The sequence below is a fragment of the Podarcis liolepis genome (assembly GCF_965112155.1).
Source record: "Podarcis liolepis genome assembly, chromosome: 5".
In the NCBI taxonomy this organism is placed as follows: Eukaryota; Metazoa; Chordata; class Lepidosauria; order Squamata; family Lacertidae; genus Podarcis; species Podarcis liolepis.
Genome location: NC_139556.1, coordinates 56,544,783 through 56,570,597, shown reverse-complemented (window position 1 = coordinate 56,570,597; position 25,815 = coordinate 56,544,783). Strand labels below are relative to the sequence as shown.

Here is a 25,815-nt window from a genome sequence, read left to right as displayed (position 1 = left end):
ATAATGAAGACACACCACCTGCCTAGTATTAATTATACAGAGTCTTCCTTTAGGCATCATAGACTTGATGAGTTTTAAAAAAGGAAATGAAAGATTATAGCTTCCTAGATTTTGAATGGGAGTTTTCCCAGATGGAAAGTGATAGATTGGTCTAAAAAAAAAAAAAAATGTTCTACTTAGAGCCCTGAAGCATGACGGATTTCAGCATGACTAATATCTGGCAGCCAACCTTCTATCTACTTAATGCAGTCTTGCAGCCTCAGCTTTCAACTGTGTTTGCAATCCAGTCTGCAAGTTTGCCTTGTGCATCCAAGCACTAATGGCAGAACCATAGCCTGATCATAACAGGAAGCAAGGAGGTACAGTCATAATGCACCTGGTTGTGATTTATGCCAGGGGTAAAGATGGGAAGAAAAGAAGAGCAATTTGGCCCCACTTTTGGTCCTGCCCACATGACCTCCTTGGACACAGGCCACTCTACCAGGCCCAGGGGCTACCAGCCACCACTGGCGGAGACTCATTAATGAAGAAAGAACCTCTGCTTCTTTAAGAAAATCAAACACATATGACTGTAAAAGGATGAACAATTATACTTTAGGAAGAAGAAAAATCATGGTTAAAATGACAAATAAATGACACATATCTGATCCAAATAGCTGAACACTAATTGTTTGCAAAATTTGATGTTTAACTGTCATGCCATCTCGTCACAGAAAAATATTGAAGATGCACATGTTAAAGGCATTAAGATTTAATCACAAGGGCTGTGGTGCTATCTCATTTTAACAAAAAAAAAGCCTATGAACAGAACAACAGTGAACAATCTGTTGGACACACACTGGGAACACCTTACTTGTATTTTACCTGTGCAAGGCCCATGGGCAACAAAAGCTTCACATGGTTTTTGCAGGACCCTTTCATTGCCATGTGACACGCACAGTAAACCCTATGGATGGATTGTGTCCAGCATTCACGCAGTCTTCTAAATCTCAATTGCATTGGTGTCTTACAAACAGAATTGAATGAACATTGCAATACAAATTGTACAAAAAAAAAGCCCTAGGAAATGAGATCATAGGTTTCAAAACCCAACTAAGTATGTACTACTGGCTTCTACTGTATAAGTGTTTGCAACTGCATGCTGGAATATAGCTGGCTTGCTTAGTTAGTTAGTTAGTTAGTTAGTTAGTTAGTTAGTTAGTTAGTTATTTCTGGTTTTCAGTCCATTACCAGACTAAAAGGAACCTAACTTAAGAATGGCATAGTACATAGCATCCAACAAGGGGCCAATCCAATTTGACCCTTGCACTTCAAAAAATTATTTAGAAGTGTGTATGGGGTGGTCTGACGGCTCCCTGGTTCTTTCTTGCATGCTTTTAAGCAGTTCTTATCTGCTCACAGCAGATAGAAATTGTAGTGTTTGCTGCAGTGTTTGAGCAAAAAGCCCCTGGAAACGGAGGAATGTTATGACGTGCCCTCCCTTCCTGGGTAATTGTGCAGAGAAAAGGTTGGCTGTACAATTAGCTACGTGGGGCAGTCATCTTTTTCTCCATACGATTACCCAGGTGGGGGTGGCACATCATAATGGACTGTCACTTTCAGGTGCTTTTTACTGAAAGGTTTTGAACAAGCACAGCAAGCACAGCTCTTTCTAGCTGCTGCAAGGAGCTAGGAGTGGTTTAAAAGCAAAAAAGTGATGATGATGATGATGATGATGATGATGATGATGATGATGATAAAATAAAATAAGAATTAGGGGAGCCCCCAGACCACCTTGCAAAAAAAAAAAAAAAAAGCAGTAATTTGGAGTACACCAGGCTGGAAAGGTTCTTAGGTATACAACTTTATATGCATTTTTACATTCCAGTCTAGCAAAAGTCTAAAATATGGAGTGAACCAAAATCATCCCTCATCCCTACTCCCAGGCAGAGAGGAACATGGGATATGGTGAACTGGATCTTGCTGCAAAGGGAAGAAAACGGAAATGTTGGGAGGTATGGCTTTGTGCTAATGACTCTGATGGCATTGTGGGATTGGTCATAGAACCAGCATTTTCTCAGTGCTGCAGCTGATTGGGTAATGGCAGAAAAGTGCTGCTTTAGTTGTTAATATTTAATTATAAGCTAGTTGCTTAGATCTGCTGCTTAGCCTGTTGTTCAGTTCAGTTTAAGTCAACGTCATCTGTGCCATTTGTCTTAATTTAGTTAAAGCATTTTCTCTTTTTTAACTATGATGGAAAATGTTGCTCTATACAATTTTGCTTATCCTTTCAAATAAATTGCCCCTTCAGCATCAGGTACATAAATAAATAAGTAAATGGGTTCTTTTCTTCTTAGGGAGTGGGATTCTTTCACAAGCTCAAGGCCTCAAAGCTGCTTTCATTATGTCCTTTGGTGACACTTCAAGTCATGAGAATCTTAACAAAAAGTACTTTGACCTCAATTGCTATGCAAAAGTTTGCAAACAAAAGTGTACACAAATTTGCTTTCCATTTCGCTCTGTCAGGGTCATTGAATTCAACACTTACCTCAAATATTGGCTTGAGTGCTACTTATAAATTTTGCACATTTTTAGTTCCATTAAAGCTGCTTCCTAAGATCAAATCTTAAAAAAAACCATACACATCTAAGTTTATTGTCAGAATATGTGCACATATCAGACAATCTGGGAGGAGTGTTTTACGCTCTGTGGGTGCAGTGCAGGCAGGGACAGGGGAGTACACAATTAATTGTGTCAATTACATGCTTTCAATTACATTATAAATGTGCTAAACTCAGTCTTAATTACGTCTCACTTCCCCATGTAGTGACAGCAGGGTGTATATTAAGGTTTCAATATACACATCTAGTTCAATGGAAGCAGAAGGTGACTTTGTATAAGTACCTTTTATTTCATCCATGCACAGGTTGTGAAAAAATATGCTCAGCGGGAGCATGATACATTAAGAGGAGTCTATGGTGTCAGTCAGCCTTTGAATATAATCCTGCAATGAGTGATGATGCTTTAGGGCAGGGCTTCCCAAATTGTGCTCCGTGGACCAGCAGTGATCCAGCAGCTTCATTCGGGTGGTTTGTGATATGTCTGCATAAAACATTAATATTGATTTTTTAAAAAAAAAATTATTGCTTTATTCTATGGAATGCAAATTTTAATACAATAAAGTATAATATAAACAAAAGAAATAATTAAAACACATTATAACCCACATAGTACAATGCGTTGCAATTGCTACAACGGGCACCAAAATCATTCAGTAGTCTGTCAAGACCATTAGCAATTGTCAAGTTGTCCATGGGGGGGGGGGGAGAGAGAGAGAGAGAGAGAGTTGGGAGACATTGCTTCAGGGGTTGTGGCTATCAACGTGCATGCAATTGGCAGCACAACCACAGCATGAGTTTCAGTAAATGAAGACAAGAGTTTAGGAAAACAAATAAAAATATGGCATGCCCTACCAGTGGCGTAGCAAGGGCAGGTGGTACCTGGTGCGAAAAAATTCTTGTCAACCCCCCAACACACACAAACACTGAAACTATTTATTTATTTATTTATTGCCTTCAAAAATGGTTTGACTTTATTTCACATCTTCCGACAAAGGAATGTGGACTCTGGGCCTCTGATAACAAGCAGGCGACTGTGGATAGATACTTAAATCTACAGGGTGGGTTGTGTTTTGGCTTATGTTATTTTATTTATAGCAGGCGTGTCCAACTCCCAAGAGACTGTGATCGACTGGCAGTGATCTACCCATTGGATTGACCAAAGCTTTTCTTTTTTTCTTTTTTGCAGAGCCAACTTTTTTTGGGGGGGGGTGAGTCTGCCTACCGCCCTACAGCTGAGGGGGAGGCAGCGGGCGGACTGTTTTGGCAATGTCGAAACGCCAAATCCACAGCGTCTCTCACAGATGGTGAGTGCCACACAGAATTCTGTCACCCCCTTCAGAGGTGACACCCAGTGCAGACCACCCACCACCACCACCTTGTCCGCCCTGTGCCCTACACTTCCAATCTACTGGTCGCAAGATGTGTGTTGGGCCACCAATGCACGACAAAGCTTAATGAGAGCAGGAGCTGTCTCTGACTTTTATATATATATCAAGGTATGTTCTATGCACAATGTAAAGTGCAGGGAGCCCCTGCTCAATGAGAGTGCTAATATATACTTTTAATTAACATGGCCACTCAAACTTTCTGCATTGCCATAAAAGGGGCCCCACTGACTTGGTGGATTTGATAAAAGGACAGATCCTGCACATGAAGAAAAAAAGGATGGTACATGCTTCCAATGGAATAGCTTGGAGGTTTCCCTACCTTTTCATAGCTGTGCCACACTCTGTCTCCCCTCCCCAGTTATAACTGGAAGTACAGTTCACACTTACACCCAATCAGGTTTATTTTTAAAGGTTGACGTGGGAATATTAAACACTTTCAAAGGAACCCATCCTTTTATTTCTGCTTAAGTCATTTTGAAAGGGAGGTAGGCCCAATGTTCATGAAGAGATCAAAAGGCAGGGAACTCAGGTGCATCAAAATAAGGAGCGGTTGACTGATCTAATAGAGAGATACGAAAAATTGCATGGGCCTGGAAAAGCTGGCTGACAAGAGGTAGTCAGAAGTAGTGAAGAGAAACAGTGAGCAGCTTGCTCTGTGAATGGATGATTTGAGCTCACAAACCTTTAGTTCATTTTTCATAACACACTAGTGAGCACTACCACACAGTCTGGAAATTACTGGACTAACCTGACACAGTTCCTTTTACTCGTTTGGACAAAATACTAGTGGATTCTGGAAGTATCCTCATTCAAATATGCTGAACATTTCTTTTTTTCCTGCCAACAGAAATTGGAAGGCACAGGAAAGATAAAACAGGCTTCAGGCTGTCACCAGCTGTTACACAATTGTTTGCTTATCTGGAAATAAGTGAAGACATTTGGCCTATGTTGCTCTAAGAGTTTTCAAAACACATGCATCTATCGAATGGTCACATAGTGCTCAGGTTCAGAGCCAAAATGCCGCACTCTGCTCCTTTGTTGATCATTCCAGGGGCTGCAGACAGGCAAATTTCACACACTGTGAACAGGAAGAAACTATATGCCTCTCCATTGCCTAAGCGAGGCTCATAGGTGAGGCACTGCAAGGGTAGCCAAAGAACCCACCGCACTGCAGAACAGGAAGAGGAAACACACTTGCACAACCTATTGCCTAGGCAACTATAGATACGTTGTCTCTCTTCCCATTTTGCGGCAATGTAGTGGCAGAGGGTGATTCCATCCTGTTTGCATTTATATGCAAAACTACCTGATTTGCAAAAACATTATGTCAGCTGAAACACAGCCACCCTACAAAATCTCACAATGCAGTTCTCCAGACAAATAATGTGTTCAAAAATGCATATAGTGGGGTAAAGTGTGCACAAAAATGCATGCATTGGTGGAAATAATACAAATTTGTTGGATGAGGCTTTGCAAAAATGTGTAAATCAGGTAAAATTACATGCAAAGATGTGTATATTAGGATGAATTCTAAAATGCTGCTAAATTTTCACAAGGATCTGATTTTTTATTTAAAAAAATCACAATGTGGAATGTGGAAAACTGAGCTTAAAATTGGAAAAAAATGAGAAACCAAGAGAACGAAATGGAAATATTGGACCATCCCTACTCCCTGGGCAACACTATATTTTTCACATCTATTTTTCACATCACTGCATAACCAATTAGATGACAATGTTGGGGCATTTGACCAGATGTCAAAGAGAAAAATAACTACCAGACCTTTAGAAGACATTTGAAGGCAGCCCTGTTTAGGGAAGCTTTTAATGTTTAACAGATTATTGTATTTTAATATTTTGTTGGAAGCCGCCCAGAGTGGCTGGGGAAACCAGATGGGCAGGGTATAAATAAATTTGTTGTTGTTGTTGTTGTTGTTGTTGTTGATGATGATGATGTTGTTGTTATATTATGTGATCCTTGTTTAGTTAGGATCATAAGAATGTAGGAACAACCTTATGGATCAGGGCAAAGCTCCATGTGGTTCAGCATGCCGTTCACATAGTGGCCAACCAGATGTCAATGGGAAGCCCAAAAGGAAGAGTGGAGTGCAATAGCACTCTCCCCACTTGTGATTCCCATCAACTCCATTTATGGAGCATACTCCCTCCAAGAGTGGAGGAAAATATAACCACTGTAGCTAGTAGCATTGTCTTCCATAAATTTGTCTAATCCAGTTCTAAAGCCACCCACGTTGGTGGCCAGCTTTGCTCCAATTTGTGGGAGAAAGCTCCTTAGCTCACCTCTGAACTGTTTGAACAAGTTGTCTCTCTTGTTCTTAATCTTTCAACATTCAGCTTCACTGGATGTCCACACGTCGTAGAGCTATGGCAGAGTGAGAAAATCTTTTCTCTCTCCGCCTTCTCCATACTATGCATAGTTTTCCTTGCTTCTGTCAGGTCTCCCCTTACTTGCATTTTCTCAAAACGAAAAGCCTCAAATGCTGCAAACTTTCCTCACTAGGGGAAACCATAGAGTAGGAGGGGGGAAACTGGAACAGACAAATGTGAACAGCCATCAGGGAACTTGATACGATGCAAAGTTTGATAGAGTTACAATTCACAAAGATAGCTAGGAGTAAGCAACAGGGGGTTTTTTTGGATGGCATGAAATGCTCACCACACACAATGAGAATACACGGAAAGGAGATTTCCAAGTACAGTGGTACCTCGGGTTAAGAACTTAATTCGTTCTGGAGGTCCATTCTTAACCTGAAACTGTTCTTAACCTGAGGTACCACTTTAGCTAATGGGGTCTCCCAATGCCGCCACGCCACCGCCACCATAGCTGTCAACTTTTCCTTTTTCTTACAAGGAATCCTATTCAGAATAAGGGAATTTCCCTTTTAAAAAGGGAAACGTTGACAGCTATAGCCGCCACATGATTTCTGTTCTCATCCTGAAACAAAGTTCTTAACCTGAGGTACTATTTCTGGGTTAGCGGAGTCTGTAACCTGAAGCGTCTGTAACTTGAAGCGTATGTAACCCGAGGTACCACTGTACTAGTGAGAATAGGGCAAGCCCTGCTCCACACACCTTAAAGGACCACATAAGGTTCGCCTAGCAAACTCTAATGATGCAGCTGTGCAAAATATCAACACATAGGTAAAATGTAATGGCAATACCCGACTTATTAGCTCCATTTTGAAAACAGAATCAACAAACTTTTAAAACGTTATAGAACTGAAAAACTGTATGAGCAATGCACACCTGCAATTTACAGGATCTGACTATTAAATGTCAGTATTAATATTCATATTTCTGATTTACATGCCGACTCCTCTGTTGCAAATGGAACAAGGTTCCCTTGATTTGCATGGCAGCAATACTACATTTCATGACTGGATGCAAGACAGAATGCACTTTTAATGTGCATAATAAATTGGCTTCCTAATTAATGCGGAATGTCTTATAAAGACCAGCCAACCAAAGGAGAATGCACTGAAGTGAATTCTGAGTCAAGCCAGATTCCTTGGAATCTAGAATATGGTTCTTGCGATACTCATCTGAATGACTTTGATATGGTATATGTGCAGAAGAAATCAATGTATTCAAAAGAGTCTGTGGAGATTAGTTGTGAGGGGGGGGAAACCTTTTAGCCACCTTGCACATTTTTGGGAGGGGGGAGGGGAATTGGGATACAAATCTAACAAAAAAAATTGTATATTTGGATGTGAGGAAATTTCTTTAGAAATAGAAGTTCATCTTTAATTTTGGGATTTAGGCCTTCTTAGGGTATAGATTTCTATTAAACATACGAGGGGCAGTCTTGTGGCATTATTCATCACCAATAAGTGGATATGAAAGAACTCTAAAGTCTGGCAAACTCATGCTGGTAGCTTCGAGAACACTGTCCAACCATCTTGTCCTCTGTCGTCCCCTTCTCCTTGTTCCCTCAATCTTTCCCAACATCAGGGTCTTTTCCAGGGAGTCTTCTCTTCTCATGAGGTGGCCAAAGTATTGGAGCCTCAGCTTCACGATCTGTCCTTCCAGTGAGCACTCAACGCTATCTTCTTGCAGTCCATGGGACTCTCAAGAGTCTCCTCCAGCACCTTAATTCAAAAGCATCAATTCTTCGGTGATCAGCCTTCTTGATGGTCCAGCTCTCACTTCCATACATCACTACTGGGAAAACCATAGCTTTAACTATATGGACCTTTGTTGGCAAGGTGATGTCAGGCATCTTTTAATTTCGTGACTGCTGTCACCACCTGCAGTGATCATGGAGCCCAAGAAAGTAAAATCTCTCACTGCCTCCATTTCTTCCTTCATTCCTTCATGGATCACTGCCTTGTCACTGGCTTGAACAACTCAGAGAAGCTATGAGCTATGCCATGCAGGGCCACCCAAGATGGACAAGTCATAGTGGAGAGTTTGGACTAAATGTGCTCCAGCTGGAGCAGGAACCAGCAAGCCTCTCCAGTATCCCTGCCAAGAAAATTCCATGGACAAAGACAACAGGCATATAAAAGTGAAATTAGACTCAGGCTATATTATGTTATTTCTCAGTAACACCTCCACTCCTATTCTGAGATTGCACTTACCCCGACTGTCACACCTGAGTCTGGGGCACTGTTTGCACTACTCTAGTTCCAAAACCAATGAGACTTGCTTCCTGGCAGATGTTGTTTGCCAGGTGAGAAAACGGGAGTGGGAAAGTAGTGGAGAGTTCTGAATTGGTTTTGTACTGACCTCTCCAACACCTTGGGAACTCCTTTCTCCCCATAAGTGACAGCTGGGAAGCTAGTGTTAATGGTTCTACTTCACCCAGTGAGCTACTTCTGCCTAATTACTACCCTTCCCAGCACACTCCTGCCATGAAATAAAATCTTAACAATGGAAACAGTGGTGGTTGGTGCTCCTTGGCAGCAGATACATCCTCCTTTTGTTTTCATATCTTTGTTAATCTGCTATCCATTCCTTTTGCTAATAAAATGTTTCGGAGATGCAGGGGGAGACACGCCACATCAAGGTGCAAAGTTTCAGTGTGGGAATATTAAAAGAATGTTTCTTCATTTCTGTTCCTTTTTTTGTTTCAAAAGTTATTTTAAATAAGTGAGCCTCGGGTCTCAAAAAGTTATTTTTCAATAGAGTGATTTGCTGCAAGACAAAGAATACAATCAAATAAAGGAAAATTCTTATTGAGTTATATGAAACAGGTATTTCTGCCTTTAAGCCACATACTGAATAATATCAGAGCATCTACAGAGAGAATTGCCCAATTCCCATTACTAAGTGCATTTGCATTGAATATGCACATTCTCTGATGTTTCAGACTCATGGCTGAAAGTCTGATAAACAGATATCACCACCTAAATTTGTATTTCAATTCACTTTGAAAGACAAAGGGAACTGCTGAATATTCAGATTTGAACATCTAGCCTTAGAATCTACCTTAAGAGCCCCAAGGAGAATTTTAAAGTATTAAATTGATTTCAACCCAAGTTTTATGACCCCTGTTCAATAAGTTGGTTAATCGCTGGCTCCAGTCTCATTCAATTCATTGCTGTTGATACAGGGAGAGAGGTCTTTAAAAGGTTGATTTTATGAAAAGATTTGCATTTAGGCTTAACAGAGACCAGAAGCGATGCACAAAAATAAACATCAGACACCAGTGCTGAACACAGTAAGTCCCATTGACCACATCCGCACTGACGTCTGAGTAAATATGCAGAGTTTGCTTTCAAATTCAGACCTCTACCTTCAGGTCAGGCCAAACCCTCAGGTTTACTAGGAAAACTGAACATACACAGCTATGTGTCTGCATAAGAGGTAATAATTCATTTTTCAAAAATAATTGAAATGCTGTTTTCCAAACTAAAGTTCTTAGCCTATTGCAGGGGTGGAAAACCCAGCTAGATGTTTCTGGACTATGACTCCCATTTTCCCTAACTGGCCATGCTGGCTGAGACTGATGGGAGTTGAGTCCAACAACATCTCAAAGGCAATAGGTTAGCATACAGAGAGTCACTGCAGTGGTGGGACTCATTCTGCACACCCCTGCTTCCCCTTTGTACACGCAAACTGAATGCCTAAAGTGAGTTAAGGTGCTAACCATTTCCAGTAACAATTTTTGAGCCACTTTTCTCAGCCCCATTAGCTGCTTAGAAAGTGAGAAATGTAAATGCCTTTCTATCTTGGATCAATTTGCTCCTGTTTGCTCCTGCAAACTGTAATCCATGGTATTCATGTCAATAAAACCACATCAATGAAGCAAAGGTTATGGCCTCATTGATGATGATCAGAAAGTGCCAAAGAATCTTGCTGTAAAACATGGGAAAACATTCAGAGACCTGTGAGACCCCACACTATATATGTGAGATGCACACTCTAAATGTAAGATGCAAATTAAAAGCAAGCATTTCACCACCTTTTGGGATTCGGCTTTCTTCCTACACCTAAAATACTTTTGGACAAACTTTTCATAGGATATGAGGGAAATGTGAATGGACTGGAGGTCATCCATTATATGCTGGTTATATGTCTTTTACTCTGGATCCACAGAAGCAAAGCCATTATGACAGATGCAGGTATGACACAGAGAAATCTCAACATTCTGCAATTTGCTTTACACTTTGCTTTTTTATATTTTTAAAACTGAGGGGGAAAATTTTAAGTAGCTATAGTTCTTGAAATGTGCTCATGGGTACAATGATCTCAGCAGAGGGAGAAAATGGAAGCAACAAAAGTTCATCCTAATTCAGAATGTCAGAGCATTTCAACATTTATCTTACATGAAGAAAAATCCTGAAGACAATCCACTGGGAACTGAACATTTCATTTCAGTGAAGTCTGCATGTGAAAACTTCCTGGAAGATTGTGGCCCTTGTTACCAGCCAACTTTATACACACAGAAAAGCACTTTCCCAAATTGATCTCATTCAGAAATAACAGTAACATTTTATGTTAGGCTAGCTTAGTTACAACAGGCAACAATGTAAGCTTCCACGGAACTGACTTTGGGCTTTTCGACACAATAAAGTCTTACCACTGCCACTGTCAACTAGAATGGGGTGACTGAGGAGAAGGGGTAAAACACACACACAGCTAGAATATATGAATCCCATTACAAGGTGGATCCAACTTCTCAATTCAAAACAAGAATTGCATCCTATCCCATCCAACTCCTCTGTAAGGTAAAGGTAAAGGACCCCTGGACGATTAAGTACAGTCAAAGGCAACTATGGGATACAGCGCTCATCTCACTTTTAGGCCGAGGGAGCCGGCGTTTGTCCACAGACAGCTTTCCAGGTCATGTGGCCAGCATGACTAAATGACTTCTGGTGCAAAGGAACACTGTGACAGAAGCCAGAGTGCATGGAAACGCCGTTTACCTTCCCGCTGCAGCAGTACCTATTTATCTACTTGCACTGGCATGCTTTTGAACTGCTAGGTTGGCAGAAGCTCGGACAGAGCAACGGGCGCTCACTCCGTCATGGGGATTTGAACTGCTGACCTTCTGATCAGCAAGCACAAGGGCCTCAGTGGTTTAGACCACAGCATCACCTGCGTCCCTTTTACTCCTCTGTATTACCTGTCAGTCTACCTACTCTTCTCCAAGAAGAATAAAAGTCTTGGGGAAGAGGGTATTATGCAGCAGAGGGGAGAAGGAGGGAACCCAGGAGGGGGCATGGTGTCAAATGGAATGCACTCATACTTTCCCACTGGAACATGTGGCTTGATGAGATCATTGTGTGCTTAGCATCTTTTACCACCTTGGAGAGGACTTGGCCTATTCTCTATCCCTTCGCCATTTGTTCCCTTTCCCTAAGAAAGAAGGTTTGTCTTGCAGGAAGAGTGAGAGAGTTAAATAAATAGGGAGTCTCAGGAAATGGGGGAAATTTTGAGTTGGCCAAGTCAAAATCAAACTTGAAAACTCAATTTAAAAATACCACCCTGAATAGTTCTCTCTGTGCCTGACCTATGGTGGCTGTCCCATCCATATAAGCCATTGCTTTAACTGCAGCCATCAGATGAAAAGCAGGCATGTGATAACTTACCTTTAGCTTGAAAGTGTCGAGGTGAATTTAAGACAGAACTTGCTCACACTTTCAAGGAAAGGAATGGGCAGTGTAAAAAATATCATTCTAGCCACTTGCAGCTGTGTTCCATTGAGAGTGCATCACTGGTTGGCATTCAAAGCCTTGAAGGATAAGGTTAATCACAGTTCTTTAATGTTTGTCTCCACACAGTTTCAATCACATTACAAATGTGGAGATTATTTCCTCCCTCTGTCTCCTTGCCACCACCACCAATTCCCTGCAGATATGGTATCTTTTATTCTGACATTTTACTTATCTTAAACTTAAGCTTATCTTTATTTAGTAGCAGAAACCACTGTTTTCTCCAGAGTCTCAAAGCTTAATCCCTTTTGTGATCTAGGAGATATCTGGGAGAGCATTGGAAGAAGAAAATATATATAAACAAATCCAACTTGACTAATTGTTCTGTGTCACACAAGCTATTTCTTACCTTTACTCCCTTTCTTGAAGAAAAATAAATGCTTTTTTTTAAGAGAGAGAAATCAAAAGCACAAGGAAGGCAGAGTCTACCTAGAGGATTATAGTGTAATTAATGCCAAGTCTAGCTGGGGAGAAATCTCAATAACTCATTTCAAAAGTGGAATCACCCTTGTAACTCGGAGCGTGTTGATCCACTGAGACTGGTGCATGAAAAGCTCAGCTGCCTATCGACTTCTCTGCCTCTTACACACTGTGTAGCAGCAGCAGAAAGTCTTCTGACGCCTAGGACCTCATGTGGATCACTTTATTAATTTTAATACCATTTTAAAAATCACTTTAGTTAAATTTCCAGAGCTAGGTGATTGAAAGAAAGATCCAAACCTGGCAAGTAATCACATTACTGAAAATTTACTGAAAAAATGATGGAAGAAAAGCTTCATTATTTCTCCTTAAACGTAGACCCGGAAGGAACCATGCTTAATTAGTGCATTTATTTATATAAAGGTCTACAATGGTATGGTTTTACTTAAATGACTCTGCACGATCTCACCCCTCCATATGGAACAGTCACAAGAATGAGACTCACCACAGCTCCCCATTATGTTGAAACAGAAGGGAACTGTTTAAATGATGGTGAGTTCAAGCAACCTAGGATCAAACCATGGTGCATTCTCCTGCTTGTTCACTAACTACAGTTTCAACTAACCATAGTTCCCAAGTTAAAAAATAACAGGAAGCCTCTGGTTAGTGTAAAACAGGAAGTAGATGCTTCCAATTTTGTCCTTGAGAACGGGTCTTTTCTGTAGTGGCTCCCCATTGGTGGAATGCTCTTCCTAGGGAGGTTTGCCTGGTGCTTTCATTATATATTTTTAGGCACCAGGCAAAAGTGCTTCTCTTCAATTTCCTCTCAACTAAAGAATGCATGACAGATGCCATCCAAGCTCTGCTTAGAAATATCCAAGGAAAACAGTTCACCACCTTTTAAGGGAATCTCCTTTCCCATAACTTGAAGCCATTGGTTTGCATCCTACCCTTCAGGGCAGGAGAAAACAAGCTTGCTCCATCTTCTATGTGGCAGCCCTTTAGGTACAGTGGTGCCCCGCAAGACGAATGCCTCGCAAGACGAAAAACTCGCTAGACGAAAGGGTTTTTCGGTTTTGCGTTGCTTCGCTAGACGAATTTCCCTATGGGCTTGCTTCGCAAGACGAAAACGTCTTGCGCTTTTTTAAAAAAAGCCGCTTGAAGAGGCGCAGTTGCGACGGACCGTTCTTCGCAAGACGAAAAACATTGCAAGACGAAAAGACTCGCGGAACGAATTATTTTCGTCTTGCGAGGCACCACTGTATTTGAAGATGGTTATCATATCTCCTCTCAACCTCCTCTTAGCCAGGCTAAACATACCCAATTCACTCAAGCGCTTCTCATAAGCCTTGGTTTCCAAACCCCTAATCATCTTGGTTACCCTCTTCTGTACATGTTCCAACTTGTCAATATGCTTCTTAAATGTAACATGTTAAAATATCAATATGACCACTTATATTAAAGACTTGATTCAATTGATTCTGCAAAACAATAACCAATATCCAAAATAAATATGAGGACATGCTCACATGTGCCAAATTTTATGAATCAAAGAACTAATTCTACCGGCCAATGTCACATGAAAAATTGGCCATAGGAGTTAGCTACTGCTTTATTTTTAACCTGCATCATTCTAAAAGTTTAAGGGAAATGAGAAAATATCACTATATTGAACCTAAGAGGGATGAGGGGAGTCCTTGCTCTCTTCAGCCTTCAGAAACTGGATGTCATTTATAGGCAAACAAGATCAAAACACTCATTTGCAAGAGAATACATTATTTCATTCATTGACATCATACCTGGAAAAGCTTGGAACATTCAAGGTTGCAAAAGGTTGCTCTTTTCATTTTATTTCTATGTACTGTTTGATATTTTTAAGGAACAAACACCAAGGTCTACACTAATGTCACAAGGCAAATAGAAATAGCACCCAATAGCCTATTGCTAAACTCTTTAAAAACTTCCTAATATCACTTTTTGTTGTCTCATAGAAAGAACTTTGCAGCACATCTACTGGTAGTCTCTGGTGAAATCAAAGAGAAGAGATCCCCTCTCAGTGCAAAGATCTAATACCCCAAGCCAAACCTCATCTGTACTATTCTCCACCATTAGAAGCTTGTCTCCCAGCAGCAGCACTGCCATCTACCGGAGGGGTGAGGCAGTGGAGAAGTTCATGCTTTTAGATTTATACTGTACTGTGTTTTCCATTTATGATATAATAAACGTAGGCATATTTATTATTAATACTGTAACCATGTAGTAATTTATAAATGCAAAGGAAAACGGGGGAAAAGCAAACACTTGGAACTTCTGTCTTCTTGACAAAAATAGTAGAATTTGTTTTCAAGTTGCTATCCTTCAGATTCCTTTACTGAATGCAAGAGAATATTAGATGACCAGCATGTTTCTTCCCAACATGGGATGGGAGAATGCACAAAGGAAATACATACAGTATTTTTATATGAATTAGTTTGGGACACACATTGCTACATTGTTGTTGACGTTAAGCAACTCTAGGTATAATGGGTGACTAAACAGGAGTCCATTGAAAGCTCCATGTAAGCTTTCTAAGCAAAGAGTAAGAGTTGAGTTGAATATTATATATAATGTTAAGAGAGAGAGATTGTGTGTGTGTGTGTGTGTGTGTAGCAGAGGCAGTGTGAATAGAAAAGCGTGAATAGAAAGAAAATATCACTGCTAAGCTTGAAATGGAAATTAACTAATATTGTGGAACAGACTCCCACAAGAGGTGGTGGGCTATACTTCCTTGGAGGTTTTTAAACAGAGGTTGGATGGCCATCTGTCATGGATGCTTTAGCTGAGATTCCTGTATTGCAGGGGGTTGGACTAGATGACCCTTGGATCCCTTCCAACTCTAAGATTCTAGGATTCTATTATTCTATTGGAAAAAGAGCTTGTTAATGCACTACTCACCATATTGTAAGAAATAAATTATTACTACAAATTGGAACAACATTAGGTTTCGCTTTCAGTTTTTAAATCAAATTTTCATTTTTAATTAGCAGATACATGAAAGCAGCAGTACATCATGTACTGTAGCTGAAGAGGATGGCTCAATTCTGACATCTCCACGTGTGAAGAATGAGCAGAGCCATAAATGACCACTCTGAGAGACCTGCAAACCTTCCATCATGTAAGAAATCCAATTAAATCTAATGAAAGGACTGTACCACAGTGTCCAAATTGTTAAGTAAGTTGGTAATTATTAACTCAGCTTATCTACATACCTCCACAGCGAGCTCTCCGTGATACTCCCCAGGTTGTAGTCATACAGCTTTGTCAGAATTAAAATCACCTGCAGGCACAAGAAGGAAATCATGGTTACTCTCTAACAATTAGAATCTCATAGAACTGATATGACCCAGGGGAGGACTTAGACTGCTGTTAATGGGTGCTTAACATAATTAAATGAATTGCTCAAGCATTTGCTTAACTGATATGGAAGTGTCTGCAGAGACGTCCGCAGACATCGGAATTCCTCTCACCAGTGTCTGCCGCATGTGGCAACTTCTCTCAGAAAAAAGGGAAGGGTCATCTGCTTTATCACTCAAAGCACATGATAAAAGTGAAACATCAACATGGTGTGAGCCAGATTAAAACTATTTTTCTAGACCTGATGCAGGGGCTCCATGTGAATTAATGGTCAAGATCTTCTACTCTGGCAGTTACCCCCTGCCCCCAGAAATAAGCCCTCACATTGTACAACACTGATAGATAAACCACAGACTTTAATAAAGACCCATAGTATAGTATATTCTTCTAAATAATACGGAGTCATAGAACCTTTTTTCAAGTAGTTTATATCCTTTTAAAATGGCAGCTGTTACATTTTATGATCTGGAAACTTTTTATTAAAGTTTTTCTTGTTTAACAAACAAACAAAAGTACATATATTGTCCACTTTATACCTGCCCATTTGATGTTTTGTTTGTTTGCCCTAAATGATGAACTTTGCATTTGTCTGTATCAAATTTCCTTTTCAAATTTCAGCCATTTCCCATTCTATCAGGGTCATTTTGAATTTTATTCCTATCTTTTGAGGTGTTTGCTATTTCTCCCCAATTATCCACACATTTAGCAAGGATTGCCTCCACTTCTTCGCCTAAGGCGTTGATCCCAGTGTACAAAGAATACCAGACCTGGGACAGAGCCTTGCAGCACCCTAAAGGCAACCAATGATGAGCCCTCCAGGACTACCATTTTCCAACCAGCTGGAAATCCATTTGATGGTAGTGGCGCCCTCCCTGTGGAACGCCCTCCCACCAGATGTCAAAGAGAACAACAACTACCAGGCTTTTAGAAGACATCTGAAGGCAGCCCTGTTTAGGGAAGCTTTTAATGTTTGATGTATCACAGTATTTTAATATTCTTTTGGAAGCCGCCCAGAGTGGCTGGGGAAGCCCAGCCAGATGGGCGGGGTATAAATAAATTATTATTATTATTATTATTATTATTATTATTATTATTATTATTATCATCATCATCATCATCATCATCATCATCATCTAACCCAAATTTAACCAGTTCATGGAGCGAAATATGGGGCATGTTGTCAAATGCTTTGCTTAAAACAAGATGAATTACACCCACAGCTTCCCATTAATTGGGTTTACCGACCCAATTAAGAGAGAGAGAGAAAGAGATTAGTCTTAAATGAAATTTTAAGGGAAAGCTGCATTACATAATTTTTCAGTGCAGATGTGCTTCTAGCATTGCTTAATCAAAGTGTGCTTGTGGCTTCCATGCTAGTTACTGTTAAGTCATTCATTCATTCATTCATTCATTGTGGTAGGCCAGATTCCCCCCACCCCAACCTCCACAGCCACATATCCACCTTATTGGCATTGTGGTCATGTATAGCAAGGGTGGATAACATGTAGTCCTCCATACATTGATGAACTACAGCTCTCATTATTCCAGGCCATTGGCCATGCTGCCTAAGACTGGTGGGAGCAGGAGTCTAACCGGAGGGCTACAGGTTAGACACCTCCAATGCTATTTTCCTAGGAAAAGAGGTGCCGGAATTCACCATGAACACCTCCCTTGTTCTCTTATAATGGCAATGGCACCACCCTGAGAGGCGCCAGAACTGAGTTCCTGTGAGTTTCAACTGAAAAAAAAGTCCCGGACACCCCTGGTGTAGATAACACTCAATGGAATACTATTTTATATGGGGTAGTACATGCTCTAGTAATTTCACCATGCCCTTGTAAAACCATCAAAACATATAGAAAACAGTGGTGCCCCCCAAAACTATGGACATGCTTTAAGTACTATCTCTGTTGGAGGTTTTGTTAAGCTGCTTTTCGGGTTAACAGGTTCAGTTGCTGACAGTGCCCTTAATTCCTGTTACAGATGGTTGCGAGACCTGGCACACTGCTAGCCTGACTTCATTATTTGGTTTACTGCCGTCTTGTATCAGGAGAGCAACTACCAGAAATGCTTTATGTGCAAATGCCCCTCCCTTCCCCATTTTCGTAGTGGGGGATTTATAGGTCTATTCAGGGAGCGGAGCGGCAACATAATTCTGTATCTTCAACAAACAGCCGCCCTGCTGCCACTGATAAGCTTTCCTGGGAGGGCGGTGATTGAAATTTAGCACTTTCCAAGCCTTAATTGGCACATGTCTTTGTCAGGCATACGCACCCGCTGTGGGAATGCCATCTGACAGGGTGGTAGGCAGCCTGACACCTAGCACAAGCTCAGGTTCTCTCTAAAAAAAGTGAAATTAAAATGAAAGTGAGTCATCAACTTTCAGTAGATCAGAGTTTGGAAAATGGAGGACAGCAGAATGACTAGCGATTTCCAGATGCAATTAGCTGTTCATCTCTGCTGTGCTCGACTACATGCTTGGCACCATATTGTTTCAGCTGCCATTGTGCCAATAACCCCATATGAACCAATCATTTATTATGATTTATTTACCAACCACATGGCTCCCATCGAGCCCTCAGAACAGCTTACAGACAAAAGCAAAAACAGCACTTAGTCCATAATCAAACAAGTAGCAACTAAAACTACATCAATTTAACTACTTTAAAATCAAGTTTGAAATAGCATTTTATCCAGCAGCTAAGATAAAGTTTGTACTGAAAAAAATAAATCAGGCCGGGTTGCAAAAAGTTTCAGCAGAAAGACAGAGTGGGGGATAGTGTTTCAACCTATACTGAATTTCAGTTTCAGTCCTCTTGAAGATTTAGGTTCACATTTTGGGTGTAGTCCACAGGTGGGAGCTTTGATCTTGGTAGTGATAAGGAGCACTTCCAGAGAGCTAAGTTTACAAACTGTGCCATTCCTGGAAATATCAGACTGAGCCAAGGTGACACATGTCTTAGTTCAGAGGTAAGGAACTTTTCTAGCCCGAATTATCTCTCCTGCCCCTTGTAGGCCAAGTTTCACAGGTGGGTGGAGCTTCACACCTGTCCATCATCTGATGTCAAAATTTTATCAGGTGACCTTTTTGCCCACGGGGTCTTTAGAAGCCTCTTTCAAACTGCTATTTTGTGCAACACTTTGAACTGAGTTTCTGAAGATCTGAAAATCAGATGATTGTCAGATCTTCAGAACCCCTGATCAGAGTGCTGCAGAAAATAACACTTTGAGGGGGTGTGTGCTATTTTGCACTTAGTTACATTTCGTTTGGACTCATGCAATGCCCAGCATTCTGTCTAGTGATCAGTTAGAAACCAACTAAGCAATTTTATAGCAACTCCGGATACCCCACTCTTTCCTGGAATATTAGCAAGACTCTGTTCCAGAGGACTTATAAGATATTGTTTCCCCCTCCTGAGTAGGTCTCAGTGATTAGTTTTATTCTCCCAGACTTGATTTTTGTTCCTAGCCTAACTAAGAGACACTCACCACACTTTCTGTTCCTGGGATCCTGGTAGAAATTGTGGAAGGCTGTGCCAAGGGTAAGGAGCTGTGATCAGTTAGGGCATGTCAGGCGTCCTGAAGCTACAGCTTTCCCATGGGGTCAGCTCCCAGAAAAAAGGGCTATTTATTAGGGTCCAATGACTTCCCTAGATCCCTGGGAGATGTCACCCAGTTCTGGTTCTGCACAGCGGTTTGCAGAAAAACAGCTGAGGACAAGGCAGTCTACATCACTTCAATGCTTTTTGGGCTGTATGAAGTGATATTAATGACCCAACCTAAGAATAAATATTCCTAGAGAGATTACCAGTAAATCTTGGGCTTTACTCATATTTAAACCACTTCTGTGTTAAAGCAATATACAGTGATCTTTAAAAATATGTAAACTGAATAACTATTAGGTAATCCCCTCATCTTTCATTTTAATGCACCCCTTTTCATAATACCCCTTTTACTTTATTTCTATGGTGTGATAACCTTTCTTTTCCAATTACTTTTTCTGATAAAGTACATATTTTTTGATACAAAGACAAAAGTGCAAACAGGATAACAAAATGCATGTTTGCATTGAGGGTCTCTCATTTTGTGTATTGTTAGTAAAAAAAGCTATGTGGACCCATCATGTAAAATATTTATTCTTTCATTCTTACTTCCGCTTCTTTGTTGTTTAGCCTGTAAAAGGTTAGTTTACATTTAACATTCTTTTTCTCTCTCCCTGGCTGTCGCTAGCTAATCTGAAGACCCTAATGAACAAAGACATGCATATTATGTTGTTCTAAATGTCAAAATATGGGTGTAAAGGAATTTGGTAATGTAATGAAAAATAATGCATTGCCCTTTTTTTCTCTTTGTTTCTATTCCTCTCATCTACAGTAATTTCATCAAACAACACAACTAGCTATAGAAGAAGTAAAGAAAAATGAATGTAAGCTTTGCTTACATATCCCCTGGTCTTTGAGGGGCTTGTGTAGTCATGTTGCAGAAGCGAGGGGAACAACTTAATGTAAGCAACTAATAGAAGTACAGTATATTCTCGAGTATAAGCACACTTTTTCAGCACATTTTTAATGCTCAAAAAGCCCCCCTTGGCTTATACTCAAGTGAGGGTCCTTTTGGGCTGCTCCTTACTCCTCCTCCGCCTTTGCTGCTGTTGGTGGCGGAGGAGAAGGAACGAGCAGCCCGAAAGCAGCCTTTTAGGCCTGCTTGTTCTTCCTCCACCACTGCCACCACCACCAGGTTTGTGGTGTGGTGAACCGGCTTATACTCGAGTCAATAAGTTTTCCCAGTTTTTTGTGGTAAAATTAGGTCCCTTGGCTTATATTTGGGTCGGCTTATACTCGAGTATATACGGTAGTTGTCCTTTAACATTTCCCACTCCCTGCAATGTTTTCCATTCAAGCAATTTGAATTTAATTATTTCCCCCTAACATATCAAGTGCTCTCATTTCCACTGTTCAGCATACTATATATAATGCTTCCTTCCTTATAATCTATCATAGTTACCCAGATCAAAAGAAGGTGCACTATTAAGAATGCCATCTGTGAATAATCATTTTTTTAAAAACAAGATAATGGCATTTTATGTGTTAGACAAAATTTTACCATCCAGCCCTTGTAAGCAAACCCTATTGAGTTCAATGGTCCTAATTCCAAGGGAAGTGTATATAAAATGGCAGTGTGAGAAATGCGCTAAAATTCAAGCGTTCAGAAGTGTTTCCATATTTGCCAGTTTTGCAGCCAAAAACAGCCCAGTTTTTACAATTCTCCTGAAGATGCTCATGTTCGCTTTTTGGCACATCTTTATAGAAAAGGCGCTGAAGAATAATGCACCAGCAAACAACAAGGACTGTTTCAGTGTCTTGGCTATCCACATGTCATGCACAGATGATGCAAATACTAAGAGGACATTGTAAGCCCAAAGTAGCAAAACATGGGAGATTCCTAGATAGATTTTCATGTGCAATTTTCTCTCCTAAAAGCAGTATGGTGGGAAATGTTTTGGACTGCAGCTGCAGTGCAAAGGTGGAGGGATCTTTACTTTCACCACGCAACCTTTGGCCTAGGTTCAAATCTTCCCCTTTCCCTAGCAGCTGTCATTAAGAAAAGAAAATTAATGGGAAGTTGAAAGCATTGATTTCTCATATAATGTATAATTTGATGTCTGAGATCAACATGGGTTCTAGAGAGAAACCTGGTGGTTACCTGCCATTTAGAGGCAGGTATTTCAGAACAATGCCATTATTTAAATCATAATATGATGAAAAGGGAAGGGGAGGAAACAGGGGCAGATGATGGCACAGAGCAATGATGTCCTCCAGATGAAGAATTCCTAGCCGGAAGTGATCTGCAAGGTTCCATGACACATGAATATTCATAAACACAGATCCAAGCAGAGCAGTTTACACTGTGCTAACCTTAGCACAAAGTACATCTGCTAGGCCTCTCCATCAGACCAAGAAAGAGATCTCAACCTCCAACTGCAGTAACTGATCTAGGATGAGCCAAAGTTGCATGCATAGCCACGATCAGCTTATGATTTCAAGCTCCCCAGGCATCACAAAAGGCAGCTGTCAAAACAGGCACAAGCTACTTGTTTCCACAAGTCTTTAGGGAATGAGAATCTGTGCCTTTGGAAGATAATTATCTCAAGGCTTGTGCCTTTCAGTTCCAATGCAAGCCACAAAATCCAATACTTGCCCCTTTGAAAGTGTTGGCAGTGTCAAGTCATTTGAAACAAACTCTGGCCTCTGTCTTCAGCCAGGGGACCAAAGGCCACTGGGATGCTGTATTCATGTTTTCCATAAAGAATATAGTGAAAGAAATCCTACAGCTATGTTTTATGAATTACAGGGATGCAACTTTGTGTGATGTTCCTAGAAGACTCGTATTACTTTCCACTCTATGCCCAAGGGATCCAACTATTTTGACACAACTTTCAAAAACATGGATACCATATCAAGCCAATATAGTGTCACTTAATCGCTTGGCTAAGCTTCCCTGACACTAATGCTCTTTTCCCCTGGCAGCTACTCTGGCCACTTTTACACTGACATTTATCTAGAAAGATTAGTCACTATAACCCTGTTCATTTTCCATGTGGTTTGGAAGAGGCATCAATTGTGCTAAGGAATAGAATGAGCAACCTTTAAGGTATAGCTGGGATGGTTCTATGCATAAAAGACCAGAAGGCCCACAAACACAGGGTCGCCCTAGCAACAATATGCATGGTGTTGCTTTGTTATACCCATGTTCTGAAACAGAAGACAGGGCAAAGCCTACTGAAAAGCAGCTTTGCGATGTTGGGATGTTTGCATGTGATTCTGAAATGTATTAACTATCACCACTGCTTTTTTTTTTCTTAAAAAAATGTTTAGGGGTACTCTCATTTTCCTGCTCATATTGAAATGCTGTGCCTCAATGAGGCCAAACTTAGAGTCACAAAATGTTTAGGGGTTTGCGTGTCGAGGTCCCCAGGGCCACCCCAATAACTCACACATCACATGGAATTTTTGTTTAAGGTTTTTGGCATAATTTTGGCCACAATTTTATTAAAATACAAACAAGTGAGTGGTTGCTTAGGCATTGGTTGTGACTAGCTGCCCCCACCGTGGGGGACAGTGTGACATTCCGCATGCCTGCACAAGTCAGAAAAGGGGAATACACTTGGGGCTAGCGACGGAGCAGGGAACCTGCCCTCAGCCCACCCCAAATGCAGCCAGGAGCTCTTGCAGTGGCCCGAGCCCCCTTGACAGGGTGGACAAGCAATAGTTAGCCCCCGATTCCTTTAACGGAATCCCTTGCAGCAGCAGCATTAGAGGGGCAGGCACAGCCAATCCATGCCCTCAACCAACCAAACCATAAACCAATGCCTAACCACAACCTTACAAGTTGTGACGTTTTGCTACGCAGTAGGCAAAAACCAAATGGCACCAGCCAATCAGCCAGATGGACAAAATTCCTACCGGGCCCCTGCCCCAAGAGCAGACGACCCCATGACAGGCACAGCAAGGTCAACGCGAATAACCCTAATTCTAGGGAGGGGGGGACGGGCAATTCGTTGCACGAGCAAAAAGAGGAAGCCCTAGCCTTGTGCAAGTAGTTTTAGCATTCCTGGCTGTCAGTCAACAAATGGCAACATCAACTTCTTCCCAACAACAAGGGAAGCCCAATCGTATCAGTGGCCAACGGTCAATTAGCCCGTCCCCAACTTTGGAGTGTCCTGGCGGCCCCCACCGCAACACGTGCTCTCCATGACAGAGAACACGCTATGCGTTCCCCCATATCCCCCCAGAAAAAAACACCACTAACTATCATAAGGATCTGCAAGCATAAGACCACAGATTCATATCTGATCTTTGTGTCTGGGGGAAGAAAACAAGGTTGTTTTCTTTTGTAAATACATTATAGGGAGCAATTTCTGATTGCACAGCTATTTCTAACACAAAACAACCTATCTGTAGGAACTCAATCTTTCCACCTGAAAATATTTTAGTATCTTATGAATCACCAGGCTTCCTACCTACAAATTATTTCCATTTTTCCCCAGTACAATAAGATGCTAAAGTCAAGCAAATAGCTTTTATCACTTCATTGGGGATGGAGTTCTTCAAAGAGAGGCAAATAAATCAACCTAATAAAAACATGCTTCTGCTATAATTCCAAGTGATTTGGTTCTTTCGATTTATAACCTCAGGGCTGGATTGAGAATTTTGTGAGCCTCGAGGCAAGACATCTGCAAGAGACCTGTCTTTCCCCCAATGAACGTGTAATGTTTGCTCACTTCCATCATTGCTCAAAAACACTTAGACCAGAAAAACAAAAGTCCAAGGTAAGTCATAGACTTAACTTACGCCTGCTTTTCTATGTAGTGATTATGCCCATTCCCTGTTTCAGTGATCTAAAAGCAAACTCACTCAAAGGTACTGCATAGAGATTTTCAGCCTTTTTGACTTCCACCTCTGACTCTGCCCTCCTTCCCCTTCAAAGGCCTTATCTGAATCTGTTTCTGCTCCCTAATTTCTCTCCAGTTCTGTGGGGCTCCTCCAGCCCCCTTACCAACAGTGCCCCTGCCACAAATATCTGCCCCACTGTGGTCTTCTGCTTGTTTCTTTATCCAACCCCACTTGATCCTATTCACAAGTTCGTCCCCTTTCACCCACTGGTACTCTCCTCCATCTGAGCCCCCCAATCTGCCAGGTGCATCCCACTCAATACCAGCTGGCTGGCTGCCCCCTTGGCGTAGAAGCCCCACCTGCTTTGTGCCCCATTTTAACCCCTCTAGGATATCACCTCTGACTCTTCCTTCCCTCCCTTCCTTGGGCTTCTTGCCTTTCTCAGGCAAACAAACTAATAAGTACCCTCATCGCAAATCAATCAATCTACTCCCTATGTTCATCTCTGCCTTTACTGTCTCCTCCCTTCAACTCACCAGCTCTCTCCCTCCCTCTTCTTCTTGTCCTCCTCCAAGTAGCCCCTGGACAGTACCTGATACAGCCTGTCCAATAGTAATGCACCATGTTAGTGGTCCCAACCAACAGGAGTGCACTTTCTTTACCGAGGTCTGATTGTCATTATCAGAGGAGAGAGAGAAGGAAGGAGGGATTGAGGTTGGTGCTACCAGCGGTGCACCATTCAGGGCTACACGGCACACTGATTGAAAACCACTGGCATAGAGAATGAAAAACTGGCATACGGACTACAGTGCACAACAAAGAAACAACATTCAATACTTCGGACTAGACTTTTGGCACACATGTCAGAAAAGTTGGCCAACGCTGATTCGTCTTCATTAAATGAAGCTATCACCAAGCCCATCTCACATCAGACTGGCTGGCAAATAACTTCCACCAACTTACATGCATCATGGACCATGGTTAAAGTGCTTACCCTGTCACATTTAAATGTGTGTGCTGGTCCATACAAGGGCTTCTTTGTCCCTTATGCAGGGACTGTACAATTCCCTGGAACTTTCAAAATCAAACTTTGGAGGCTTTTGCAGTCTTCCCTCTGAGCTGAGAATATTTGCACAAGAAGTAGAGTTATATTTTCTGTTTTGGCATGTCTTCTTAACTGACAAAAAAATCCCTCATCAAATGTGTGCATTAGAGCACAAAAGTAAACATTCATAAAAATTCAGTTCAGATCTAGTTTTCTGCTTTCAAGGACTAATGGCCCTGGAGTTGTTTACAAGAACACGGTGCTATATTACTTTTAATATGGCTAATTTTCACTCATTCCTTCATACATCAAGCCATTGTTTACCTCTGCTCAGCAACCTAGGCAGCATGAAGCAAGGAACAAGGAACACGGATTGTGACATCCAATACAATGCTCT

At 41.2% G+C, this 25,815-nt stretch overlaps 1 protein-coding gene across 8 annotated transcripts in view; it reads right to left on the bottom strand.

Moving 5' to 3' along the window:
* Window positions 1-25,815, bottom strand: part of SORCS1 (sortilin related VPS10 domain containing receptor 1) — a 413,218-nt gene that overhangs the window by 272,291 nt on the left and 115,112 nt on the right. For all 8 annotated transcript variants that reach the window (XM_083504744.1, XM_083504743.1, XM_083504746.1 and 5 more), the window contains exon 2: window positions 15,836-15,903. In XM_083504744.1, the coding sequence (XP_083360870.1) occupies window positions 15,836-15,903 (68 nt within the window). The remainder of the gene's footprint in view (window positions 1-15,835; window positions 15,904-25,815) is intronic.